This window comes from Canis lupus, chromosome X, assembly GCF_011100685.1.
Source record: "Canis lupus familiaris isolate Mischka breed German Shepherd chromosome X, alternate assembly UU_Cfam_GSD_1.0, whole genome shotgun sequence".
NCBI lineage: Eukaryota > Metazoa > Chordata > Mammalia > Carnivora > Canidae > Canis > Canis lupus.
The window spans coordinates 24,593,824-24,607,933 of record NC_049260.1 but is presented as its reverse complement, the minus strand read 5'-3'; the positions used below and the strand labels follow the sequence as shown (position 1 = coordinate 24,607,933).

General features: G+C 37.8%; 1 protein-coding gene across 2 annotated transcripts in view; it reads right to left on the bottom strand.

Annotated features, from left to right (window-relative positions):
* IL1RAPL1 (interleukin 1 receptor accessory protein like 1) overlaps nucleotides 1–14,110 on the bottom strand; it is a 1,348,418-nt gene that overhangs the window by 653,493 nt on the left and 680,815 nt on the right. For both annotated transcript variants that reach the window (XM_038587125.1, XM_038587126.1), the window contains one exon: nucleotides 870–1,149. In XM_038587125.1, the coding sequence (XP_038443053.1) occupies nucleotides 870–1,149 (280 nt within the window). The remainder of the gene's footprint in view (nucleotides 1–869; nucleotides 1,150–14,110) is intronic.

The following is a 14,110-nucleotide window of genomic DNA, read 5'->3' as shown; positions in this document are numbered from 1 at the left end:
TTAATAACAAAAATGCACAAATACAAAGATTTAAACACACCATCTATATGCCTGTACCTTGCTTCGCCAATGTTCCTATACTCTAATGACATCCACCATCATTCATGCAGGGTGTGATTCACAATCCATGAATGGATAAATGCTTAAACTGAGATTTTTTTTAACCACTAATGTGTTACATGGATACTGCTTCAGTGCATTATCATTAAGCAAACCATGTATGTCTCTTCTAGAAGCAGAAAAAGATGTATGGATGTTTGATGAGCTTCTTTGTGGATAAAGGCACAAACTTTGTTATTAACTTTTCGTTGGCCCTGAGGGGCCCAGGAAAATTTCTGTATTGACCCAGCACTTTTAGTTAACAAAAATGATCTGGAACATAGCCTTCTTATTTCCTAACATGGCAATGTTGCTTTTGTCTTCCAGCACACATACACACATTTACTTAAATCATCTTTACAGATGTGTGTGAACCGGAGGTATCTGTGCTCTATTTGTCTGTGAAGGGCAATAACAAAATGTTACAACCCATTTAGCGATAAACTATGCATCCTTTCTGCAAGTCTTTGCTTACATTTTATTTGCAACATTTCACCTCCTCTATAAATTTTATTTCATAGTCTTTAGTAATTTCTGGCAACATAAGTAGATACCCAGATGGTATCTCTTTTCTCCATAAGCCAGAAATAATGTCTCAATATAAATTCCAATCCCATCTTTTTATGATTTAGGTTCTGAATTTTAGAAAGCGGCAACACACACAAATATTGAGGCAAAACCTCTAGGTGAAAGAGATAGCAGCGAAATTTAAGTATAGGAAAGCAGCATATGATTTAACTAATACAGCAATACTAGAATTAAAAGAATACCTGATGACACAGGCGTAAAGACCACTGTCCTGCAGTAGCGTTGGCCGAAACCAAATGGAGTCTTCTTCCTTGCTCATTCTACTTCCATCAAAGGCTATTGGCTCTTCAAAATCTCCAGGACCAGAGCTTTTGTACCACATCAAACTGAGTCCAGCACTTTGGGCCAGGGAGTAATTTGCTCTGATATAGCCATAAAAGAGTGCGCATTTGATTCGAACAGGCTCTCCCACCAAAACTTGGTATTTCTTGATATCGACAGACCAATCAGTGCATCCATCAGCTATAGTGAAAAAAAAGAAAGAGAGAAAGAAAACATTAGAGGAAAAAGTGAAGCCAATAGTTCAACAAATATTTATTGGACATCTCTATTGAGCTACATTCTACTCTAGGCACAGAGGCAGCAATGGATAAAACTCAGAAGGGTGCTGAGAAGTAATTGACTCTGCTAATAAACAATATATTCATTACTTTGTTTCTTCTGGTGTTTATTCTCATATATATCGGTACAATTGATTGGTTATTGGTTTATTGCCTTTTACTCTAAATCCGCTTTTTTTTTGCTTGTGTTTTGAAAATGGATCTGGACCTTTGAACTATTTCTTTTTTTTTAATTTTTATTTATTTATGATAGTCACAGAGAGAGAGAGAGAGAGAGAGAGAGAGAGAGAGAGAGAGAGAGAGGCAGAGACTCAGGCAGAGGGAGAAGCAGGCTCCATGCACCGGGAGCCCGATGTGGGATTCGATCCCGGGTCTCCAGGATCGCGCCCTGGGCCAAAGGCAGGCGTCAAACCGCTGCGCCACCCAGGGATCCCTGAAATATTTCTCCTTTGCCGGCTGGGACTACAGCTTTGTTAGTAGAGGGCTCTGGAGAGACACTGAAGCAGCAAAGGGTTTTTCTCCCTGATACCAGTATGCTTTCTTGGAAGGTTCTTGCAGTGGGTGAGGCTTCTCCAGCCCCTGACTCCTGCTTTTCCAGTAGCCTCCGTAGCCAGCTCCTACAATACATGGTAGCCAGCTGCTTGGAGATTTTTTTAGCAGAGCTTCAGGCAAGGCACCTTCCTGTGAACAGCTTTCTCAGGCAACTCAGGTAAACGTCTGTCAAGTTCCAGAGGGCGGATTTCCAACACATTCTCCCATTGTAGCACCACAGTGATGTCTACCATTCAGTAAGCCATGAACCTTCCTAATAAGGTTTGGATCTCAGGTCTAGAGGTAGGAGGATGGGGCGGGGGGGGGGGGGTCCCTTGCGTGTACTCTCAGCCATAGGGGTAAAATGAGGGCAATTCCTCTAGTCTTTAGGGTTCTCTTTTGCTATGGACTGAATGTTTATGTCCTAAAATTCACATGTTGAAGATTCAATCTCCAATGTGATGGCATTTGGAGGTGGGGTCTTTGGGAGAAAAGTATGTTTAAATGAGATCATGAGGGCAGAGCTCTCATAAAGGGGTTAGTGTATTTTTATAAAGGACACCAGAAAGCTCCTCTCTCCCTTCTCCCCTCCCTCCCTTCCTCCATGAGATGGGGCTCACAGAAAAGAGGCTGTGTGGGCACACAGCAAGAAGGTGGCCATCTTTCAAGCCAGAAGGAGGGCTCTCAGTAGAAATCAAATCAGCCAGCACCTTAATCTTAGACATCTCAACCTCCAGAACTGTGAGAAATAAATTTCTGTGTGTAAGCCTTCCAGGCTATGCTGATTTGTTATGGCGACTGAGAAGACTAATACATCTTTCTTTCTTACTAGCCAATCTCATCACTTCAATGCCCTGTTATGTTTAATACTTCTTTATACAAACTTTCCTTGTTCAAATTAGTGTGTGTTTTATCCCTCTGATTGGACACTCAATGACAAAATCAGAAATTAAACATTTTGCAGCCAAATAAAGCCAAAAGAAATACAATATTAGGTCAAGCTCTGCTAGTGGTTTGACAGCCAGAGACAGAGGTAGACAGTCACTTAGCTCTGCTGGAAGCATCAATGGAAGTTTAAAATAGAAACGATAGTGGAAAATGTGGCTGATGAGGGCGGGGGCTGGTTGGGTTTTCTGGGTTTCCTGGAAACACCACCTTACAAATGGCATCTTGACACCATTTTTTAAAATCACACACACAAAACAACAGGTCTGCACACCACAGGTGCATCCCCATTATCATCATCATAGAGAAATGGTGGATTTCTTGCTTAGAGAGGGCAGTTGCTCATTAATTAGTAAAATAATCAATTTGACAGAACTTACAATATACAAATACTAAGCAAAAGAGCAAAAAAAAAAAAAAGAGGGACCTCTAGCAGCAGTAGCATCTGAGTACTGCAGGAAGAATTTGACTTGCTACAGATTAAAAAGAGGGCAAACTAAAGGATCTGAGAATAGGATGAATAATGTAGGATTCAAGAGAAGGAAAATATTCAAGATGAAAAGGAAGATGTGCATTATTAGAGCAAAGAAGACACATGATCTATAGAATTGTCTACATTTCTTTTTTTTTAATCTACATTTCTTATCCTAAAACAATATCTAACTTCTAATGAGCACTAAACTATGGCTGAGTTTACAAATTTTCACTTACCCTTCACAAAAATATCCCTTAGGGCTTTTGAACTAACTGTTCTCCCTACATGAAAATTTGCTTTTATCCTTTTTAAAAAAATATTTTATTTATTTATTTTTTTATTTGAGAGAGAGAGAGTGAGCAGGGGAAGGGGCAGAGAGAGAGGGAGAGAATCCCAAGCAGACTCCATGCTGAGTGTGGAGCCCAACATGTAGGCTTGATCTCATGACCCTGAGACCCCAACCTGAGCCAAAACCAAGAGTAGGACGCTTAACCAATGGAACCACCCAGGTGCTCCAATGTAGACGCTTTCTCCCCAACTGCATGGATTCCTCCCTCCCTTCCTCCAGAAATCACCTCCTTGAAGAAGTCTTTTGTAAATGTCCTGTCCGAACACCAGCTTTTTATCCTGATCACTTATTTCAGATTCTGCTTCAATATTTTTTATAGAACTTATTACTCTGTGATGTTACATTATGTACCCACTTTCTGTTTGTTTTGACTCCTCAGAAGAATGTAAGCCCCTTAAGGTCAGGAACTTTGTCCTTCTAACTCATTTCTTTAGCCTAAGTGCCTGGAACTCTGCCTGCTAACCAGCTCAACACACAGTTACTGAGTGAATGAGCAAGAACATCAGTTAATAACTAAATTTTATAACTAAAGAAACTCAATACCAGTGCCATGATTCCCACCCAGCTATGTCTGACCCTAGAATTCAGGGTCACGATAATATTTTGTTTCCTAACTAAGGTATTGTTAATTTCACAACACTCTTTAATTTAGTTAATTTCAATTACCAAATTCTGGTCTAACATTCCTTTTTTTTCATTTTTAATTTTTTTTATTGAAGTTCGATTTGCCAACATATAGCATAACACCCAGCGCTCATCCCATCAAGTGCCCTCCTCAGTGGTCTAACATTCCTGTCAAAGAGTTGTATTTTGGTTACATGTGGAGTAAATGTGCTAGAAGTTTGGTGGACATCAATGTCCCAGTTACTGCCATGAATCTGGTCAGTGACCACTACAGAGCCTGCATACCACACTAAATATGATAACAGAACTATACACAGAGATATCAAGGCTATATGAATTATATGTGATATTTATCGACATTATTTTGTACACTTATGCCACTGCATGAAATAAATCTTAGGTGGGAAAAAAATCTTAGGTGGGATTTTATTTTAAACAGTTATAATTCTGGTGATAAGCATGAAATCATCTTGTTTTACCACTATATGAATTATACAATTGTAGAATCAAGTTATTGTAACTGAGGCCATCTGTCACAGAAGACATCTCTGCCAGTGAAAAAGGCTGAAATACCTTCAAGGTAGCAGTACAAACAGTGAGATAAAATTATTCAAACTCCCAGAAGATTTGTAAGATAAAGCAAAATGCTTAAAGCATCAAACAAAAATATTTAGTCTAGAAAATGCTAAAGAGTTAGTAACAAATTAGATCAAGAGAACAGCGGGAGAGTTGCACTGGGGAAAGAGATATTAATACATACTTTCAGAATATACTTACACAGGAAAACGTCGAAAGAAAACTATAAATATTACTGAAAAAAATGAAGTTATTCAGGGGCGCCTAACTGGTTCAGTTGGTAGAACATGCAACTTTTGACCTCAGGGATGTGAGTTTAAGCCCCAAGTTGGGTGCGGAGATTACTTAAAAATAAAATCTTAAAAAAAAAAAAAAGTCTTTGGGGCACCTGGCTGGTTCAGTCAGTTGAGCATGCTAGTCTTGATCTGGAGGTTGTGAGTACAAGCCCCATTTTGCCTGTAGAAATTACTTAAAAAAATAAAATCTTTAAAAAAAATAAAGTTATTCAGTACTTAACTATCAATTAGGAAAAAGTTTCAAATAGTTCAGAGTCAAAAGATAAGGAAAAGGCAGAAGTAAAATGAAGAAATAATAGCACCTTGGTTGTCAGAAACACCTTAAGTTCATTTTAATATGGAAACAGATGTAGGATCTATGGCTTAGGAAGTTCTATGACCATTAAGCTTAATGTATGATGTTCAAAAATAAACAATAAAAGTATTAACATGCTTTAATACACTTTTGAGAAGGATAAGAAATAATATAGAAGTAATTGAATATAGTTTCAAGTTATTTGGATAAACACATTTAATGATGGGATTATGTCCTTTTTTCAGTAATTAAGGCATTTTAATAAATGAAGTGAGTGAAGAGTGGTATCTTTTTTATCTTTGTAACATTTTGCCTCATTTATATACACATTCTTCTCTCTTACTCGTGTGTTATAATTTTTTTCCTAAGCCATTTGAAAATAAGTTAGAAAAAAATGACATTTCACCCCTCAGTACTTCAGTATGCATCTCCTTATGAATACATTATTCTTATATACTCACAAAGCATTTTTTTTAAATCTTGTGTAGCAGGACATCTGAAATCTTACAACAAAACGTGATAACCTTACACCTAACTTTTGGTGACCAGAATCACTACTGATTCATTCAGTTTTTCCTTACTTCAGCATATAAGCTTTGCTGGCTTGGGAACAATCATTCCAAAAGTATTGGGAACAATCATTCCAAAAGTTTTTCTAGACACTGTTAATTCTGTCATGTCACCATTATTATTATTAAAACTATCACCAGTAATTGAGTAGGACAGGAGTATTTAATCTGTCTTTTCTTTCAGAATAATACACCCTTCTTAAGCCTTCTCCCAGAAAGTTTACCATTTGTATTCTCCTTACTTGTTGAGAGGCTTTCATGGAAATACTCTAATTCAATGACCCCTCTGCAGTATACATACTCCCTCATAGTCCATGGGACCTTATGAAACCATAAAGTCATTTAAGAAGGCAGGAATAGGAAGCACTGTATTCTTGTGCTTTTGCTGCCTCCTATAATGTTCTAGGAGCTTATGTGAAGGCAGTGATGGAACTAAGATTCAGAATTAATTCCTTTACAAGGGGTTCATACCGATGTACCACTTTATGAACAAAGGCTACGTAGACTGGATAATGCAAATATATTCAAATGAGATTAGGGAAAGTATTTTTAATTAAGTCACTATTACTAATATTTCCATGGTAACAAGCTTGAAGGCTGCATTCCTTAAAAAAAGTATAACCATGTGTCAAGCTTACACGTTACATTCTAATATGAAAATATAAGACTTTACTTCTAAAAGCACAAATTATATTACTCTTATCTACTTGGTTAGATACATTGGAATAAACATTTATGATAATGTAACAGATGCCCCAACCTGATCCCCTTTACTACACTGATGCATCCATTCCCCTCCAGCTACTTTGAGTATCTCAGGCTAACAGCTCATAGTTCTCTCCTTCTCTTAAAAATTACCCGTGATTGACAAGAACCATCCTTTTGGGAAATTTACATCCCTTTGGGTGTGTCTACTGTCAATAACTGACCTATGGGAGTGTACAAAAGGCTGCTCCTTTGCATCAAGTAGGGACATCCCAAAAGCGCAGTTTGTGTGCCAGAGCTCCTCTGTGTGTGGACCAGGCTGACTCCAGTTTACCTGTGACCTCTTCCCTCAGCAAATTTCCCTCTCCTATTCTGCTTCCTTCCTTCCCTTTTAAGATTTTCCTGAAGAGCACTCAATCAGTTTGCACCTTAAAAATCCCTGATTGGGCTCTATTCTAGGAAAGCTGATCTAACACAGATTTATTCATATGATGAGAACTACCTTCATCCTAATTTCTGTCCTAGGGGTTGGAAATCAAGAGAGACACATATAGCCCTTATCTATAGGCAGACAGATATTGACTTTGGAAGTGCACACAAAATTAAAGACAAGGAAATAACAAGTAGCAGAATTCTGCAGGTTTTGTGGTATAGAAATGAGTTTATTTCTAAAGATTTTATTTATTTATTCATGAGAGACAGAGAAAGAGAGAAAGAGGCAGAGACATATGCAGAGGGAGAAGCAGGCTCCCCGCAGGGAGCCCGATACCGGGACTCAATCCCAGGACTTGGGGATCACGCCCTGAGTCAAAGTCAGACACTCAACCGCTGAGTCACCCAGGCGTCCCTAGAAATGAGTTTAAAGCAGAAAAGAGCAAGACATAGGAAAAGAAGGGAGCAAAGACAAACTGCAGAGGTACTTTTATGAGATGTAAACAAATGTTTGGCTTCATTGTGAAGGTGATGTGGGAGATACAGAAAAGTTTTAACCAGTGATGTGTTGGGGTCAGTCTAATAGTTTTGGATGCACTGTGCTGGCTCTATTTTTAGGTAGAGATTTACGTTTGGGCAATGGTGGTAAAGAAGGAGAAATGGAGATCTGAGAAAGATTTAAAAAATTTTAGGCAATAAAAATGTAATGAATTTTCTTTTTAAAAGACTCACAGACAGACCTAAAATGCATACTGTCACATTGGCATTATTTCTTTCTACCCCTAGTGTGCTTGGAAAAACCGAACATGAGACATGAATTTATTTAAGGCAAGTGTAGGCCATGCACATAAGCTATCACAGGCACCAAACAAAAAGGCTGAGGCTAGATTTTAATTAGTGTCCACTATCTTTGCCAAATATGGACTTCATAAGTAAAAATTGGCAATGGTGGCAGAGATGCCCCCAAATTATCAGCATCAATGACAGCAGCAAAATACATTGCAAGCTAACCTTTAGAGCATGCATTGGTTTATACAGCAATTCGTCCTCATTTCTCCTTTCTGGATTCTGCTTGTCTGGGGTGGAATGTTTCCAGATTTTGGCCTTTAAAATATATGTACAGTGTAACAATTGTGGGAGAGCTCTTTCAAATACTTTGGAGAGATTTATGTGGGTGGTAAGAATTTATATTACTCAAGAGATGCTGCCAATGATCAGAAATCCAATTTCTAGAATACCCTTTGCTTAGCAAAGCCTGAAGCCTGGAAGTTATCATGTATCACCCTCTCAGTGTAGGTCATTTTCAGGTGGGTGCAGACCTTGGTCAGTTGTTACCAAATTTCTTCTGAGATATGGTTCCCTCTTCATCAGGGGACAACTGGCACCAAGGCAAATAAGATTCTGTTAGTGTATATAACCCTCCATTCTATCTTAGCCTCCAAATTCTAGCAAGATATCCCTGAAACATGAAAACCCATGCATTGTATAGCATGTACTTGGTGAGGATTTTTTAAAGTATTTGTTTTCTAATGGTTAAAAAGAAAAGACAGAAACTATAAGAGAGTAAAAAGAGAATTGATATTACTCAAGAGATGCTATATACTCAAGAGAGTAAAAGGAGAATACCATTCATTCATAATCTGTCCTTTTGTTTACTCAGTTTCTTTTCCCAATTGAGATGATACATAAAATTTTATATCATGATTTTTATTGAATATTTAATAATAATTGCATAATATTCCATAATAATGCCACATTATAATTAACTTAATTCTTCCAATGTTAGTGGACTTAAAGTCTTTCCCCTAGGTTTGGCTGTTCTAAGTAATTCTGTGATAAAACAACTTTACATACAATGTTCCACATCTTTGCCCTCCAAAAAGAAAAAGAAAAGTATTATTTCCTCAGAAAAAAATCCCAGAATTTCAATTACAGGATCAAATAATACATTTTTAAGGTTTTATACTAAGTTTTAAATAGATTTTCAAAAACTCTCTCCTAGTCTCCTTTTATGATAGCCATCAATATAAATGCCTATTTGACTACATGTGCTCTTATTAACTCCATGTACAATTCCTTTAACTGAGCACTAGGTATAGTTTGCACACTTTTTGTCTCAAATTACAAAAACAGGGCATAAGTATAAATAGCACTCATCCAATAAGTGAATGGGAAAATTATCAAAGTCACCATTTATCAACCCTAAATCTCTGACTAGATTCATCATATCCACTTTGCTCTATTTCAAAATCATTTAATTCAACATTATAATTCAATCAATTTTGGTATTCTTTAAAATATATATATATATATTTACAAACATATATACGTGTGTGTGTGTGTATATATATATATATATATATATATATCCCTCAGTGGGGAGTAGTTTGTTTCTCCCTCTGCCCCTCACTCTGCTCACTCGTGCTCTCTCTATATATCTCAAAAATAAATAAACAAATGAATAAAATCTTCAAAAAAATCAATTTTCAGTGTCAATAGCTGCTCAGAACCAACAGTTCATTTGCTGTGGGGTCATCAGAAATGCTACAATATTCCCAGGGCTCTAGAATCTACAGCAACTAGGGATATGATTTTTATCCTTCTTGTAGAAGAACATCAAAGCCAAGCCCAAACAGCACATCTTTGGGTTGGAATAGCAATCTGGCCTTGGTCTTTGCTGCACACAAATTTTTCTTTGATGATCCAATATATTTCTATATTTTTCCTGGTTGGATAAAATAAATCTTTTGTCCAAGGCAAAAGAAAGTCAGGGTTTTATATTTTCAGAAAGAAAAGAAGGACAAAGAGATTCCTGGCTTCTAAAGTGGAGTCAGCAACATGAACTCTTGGGTCTTTTTCCTGGCATTCTTATATAGGTTTGAGGAGTGTTATACTTCTGAATAGCAGGGAACCTTCTATAACTCAAGGTAAATATTCACTGAACATCTCTGCTCATAAGTTCACTAGTCTATGATCAACAGGGACCCATAATGTCCCCTGAATGCCTCTTGAACTAAAATAGTAGCCCTTCCTAACCAGCCAAGTTCCCCAAAGGAAGCATAAGGATATATACATCTGCAAATATAGTGCTTTTAGGTCCTACTGCTTCCATAATTCAATTCAACTTTACATTATTATGTCAGGTTGGACTTCTTCCAGACTTTTGGACCTACTTCTGAGCTACCCTACCTGTACAGAGTCAGAAAGAATAAATTTTGAGTTCAGGGAGGCCTTGGAAAACTGACAGCTAACCTCTTTGTGTCTCAGGTTACATAATTCACTCATTTATTCAGCATGCACTGTAGGACAGGGAACACTCTGGGTGTTGGGGGTAGAGTGGTGAACAAAACAGAGTTCCAGCTCTTTCAGAGAAGACAGACAAGAACCATAGCAATATAATGTGTCTGGAGGCAAAAATAAAGCATATTAAGAGGACAGAATGTCTATGGTGCTCTTAATATAGTGGCCAGAGAAGGGGCTCTTTGAGGAGCTAATATATGAGCCCAGGGTTACCTGGGCAAATATGCAGGGCATCAGGGTTCAAAACAAAGGTCCTGAGATGGGAATACACTAGATATGTTTATAGGAGAGCAGGAAGGCTGGGATATCTGGAGGAAGGGAGTGGGAAAGAGAGTGACCAGATCCTCCAAGGCCTTTCCTCACCTGGAAGAGACAGTCATCATCTTTCCCAGGAGTCAAGGTAAAAACTAGAACTAGAGTTACTCAATATATAGCACCACTTATTGTTTTTGTCATTGGAGGAACTCCTCTGTATATTTTCTTGTCTCCTCCTGGAAGTGTCACTCTTCCATGGCTGGTGTCCCACACATTCATATGGCCACACTAAGGTCTACCTTAAATCATCATCACCATGTACATTAAACATTGCGTACTGCTTCCCTAGCGCTGTTGTAAGAAAGTACCACAACCTGAAGAGCTTAAATAAATAACCAAAATGGATGCTTTTACAGCTCTGATGGCTAAAAGCTGTAAATCAAGGTGTCAGCAGGGTTGGTTCCTTCTGGGTACTCTGAGGGAGAATCTGCTCCCTGTCCTTCTCCTAGCTTTTGGTGACAGAGGGAAATCCTTAGAGTTTCTTGGCATGTAGGCATGGCACTCCCAACATTGCCTTTATTGTCACATAACATTCTCTGTGTGTGTCTGTGTGGCTTTTCCTCTTTTTATGACACTAATCATATTGTGTTTAGGGGTCATCCTACTCCAGTATGACCTTATCTTTACTAATTACATCTGCAAAGACCCGATTTCCAAATAAGATTGCATTTTGATACTCCAGGAAGAGCATGGACTTTAGGGAGACTCAGTACATATTTGAATCAAGGCTGATTAGTGGATGAGCTTTTCTGGATAATTAAACTGGGTGATAAAGAAAAGAGAGGCATGTATTCCACATAAAGATATAAAACAGAGTAATGAAATTCTTCTGAACATAGTTTAACCAGAAAGGGCTCTGGGGACTCATTAACCATGAAAAACAATGTCACTCTCTGTACGGGCATGCCTGTTAATAAAGGTCGAGTTGGTTAAACATATGTAATGTATGGCAGTAGATGATTTCTAGACAAACCAGATCCAAGTTCAAATCCCAGCCACATCAAGATCAAGCATGTCAGTTAAGCTCTCAGAACCTTTATTTCTGCGTGTTGAAAAACTATCCTGTGGGGTTGATCTAGTGTTGATAAAGGGAATCTCACTGCACCTTAGGTTTGTGCTTGTGCCTGCTGCATGCCCTGGAGGGAGTGAGGGATGGCAGGCAGTGAGCAGTCAGGGCTCCAGAAAGCAATCAACTCTCAATAAATGGCCAGGAGAACAGCTAGATAATAAACATGGACAGTTTGCGGTATGTGACTCAACTGTACTATCTAGGTCAACAGGTAAACTAGGGGTTTGGCAATCACCTATGCCAAGCTCCAGTATAATGGTCAAACTTTCAACTGGCCCCCAATACTTGTACAAACTCATGAATCAGTTTTCCTTGTGAAATCTGGCTTTGCCATTTTTAAGGTCTATACTTGCCTTTGGCCTGGGAAATAGTCTTCATAAGGGTTGTTTTCCCTTGCATGCAGGTATGTGATCAATTTTTTCCATGTCATTTTCTGAAAGTTCATCTGAAATCCCCATCTCTCTGTGTTGGATTATATTATCCCTGCCTTGGAACGCCTGGGTGGCTCAGCAGTTGAGCGTCTGCCTTAGGCTCAGGGCGTGATCCCAGAGTTCTGGGATCGAGTCTCACATTGGGTTCTCCACCTGGAGCCTGCTTCTCCCTCTGCCTATGTCTCTGCCTTCTCTCTGTGTCTCTCATGAATAAATAAATAAAATATTTAAAATATATATATTACCCCTGCCTTGCATGGAAGTAAATTCTGCTTAAGATTCATATGGTCTTTGAATATTTTTCTTTCCTTCATGTTGAAAAATGATATGAGGAAGTATCTAACATAGTACCTGGAATATAGTGGATGTTCTTTGCCATTCTCACACAGAGCAAGAATAGGAAAAGCCCCACTGTTTGGGTGAACACAAGTTGACACATTCTACTACAAGAAAATCTGGATTCTTTTGTTTTTTGTTATTCTAGGCATAGGAATCGATATGTTAAATCTTGATGCATATGGTCCATCCTTCAAGGAGAGAGCAATCTCAATTTACTTCAAAGATGTTTTTTCTTACTCTTTCAGTTGTTTATTTCTTCGGTGTTCTCATTTAACATGAATCATAGTGGATAAATATTTGCTTACATGGATTTCATTTGTCATTGAACTGTGGATACTGTGAGAACTGGGGCTTTATATATTTATCTCTATCTATCTATCTATCTATCTATCTAATCTATCATCCATTAATCTAAATCTAATATATCTCTAATTATATAACTGTAGTTATTTCCATATCTATATTTGCTTTACCATTGTGATCACCTGAATAAATATTTACTTAAATTGTTACTGGAAATGTGTATCACTCATTACTATTGTTTCTTAGTATTTTTTAAAATTATTTATTTATTCATAAGAGACACCGGAAGAGGGAGAAGCAGGCTCCCTGAAAGGAGCCCCATGTGGGACTTGATCTCAGACCTGGGGATCGCCCTGAGCTGAAGGCACATGCTTAATCGCTGAGCCACCCAGGCGTCCCTATTGTTTCTTAGTATTTTAAACCTAATTTAGAAAAAAATTAACACCATGCATTTTCCTTTCCTTTTGTAATACTGCAAAGCAATACAGTTTTTTTGACCCAGAACAATTTTATTCCATAAAACCGAACATATCTCAGGACTCAGTAAATCCTTGTTGATTTATTAAAAGCAACACATTTGTTTTACATTCATTAGGCATACTATTACGCTATTCACTTAGCTCATGTTTATCTCCACAAATTCCCTCTATTTGGGCCACAAAATAGATAAAGCTATATACGCAGAGATAGGTCAAAAATATTGCCAGTTTCAGGAATTTTATACCTATGGAACATTTTTTGGATGTTGCGTTAAATATGAACATGATGAGCAACAAACCAAGCAAAAAGTGAACAGATTTAACCTCTTTTCCAACTTAGTCTCACAGGGAAAGGCCTGTTGGATGGCAGGACACTCACCCTGCAAAATGACCCATTAAAGAGAGTATTAAGGCTTATGGTGCATATTTACTATAATTTTTTTTAGAAAATATATCAGAACAGAATTCTATTTTTAAAGATTGCAAGTTATAAAGGTCTTTAAAATTGAGAGCAATTCCAAATGGGCTATTGTTTGTAGCAATGAACAAATGAAATAAGCATGCATTAGCACTCAAAACATGTTTCGGGGTGATTTCACATAGGTTATCAATCACCTACTATGTGCAACTCTGTTCTACAACAAAGATTCCTGACACTACTGTTGACATTGCAGAACCTATCTTTTAGGGAGGAAAGACATGTCAACAACTACATATAGCAGAAAGCAGAATGGAGAAATTTCAACAGTAAAGATAGCACTGCTGAGAAAACACAGAGCAAGAGGATTATTCTATCTCAAGCCCGAACTCTTTTCTATTTTTTCACAGAC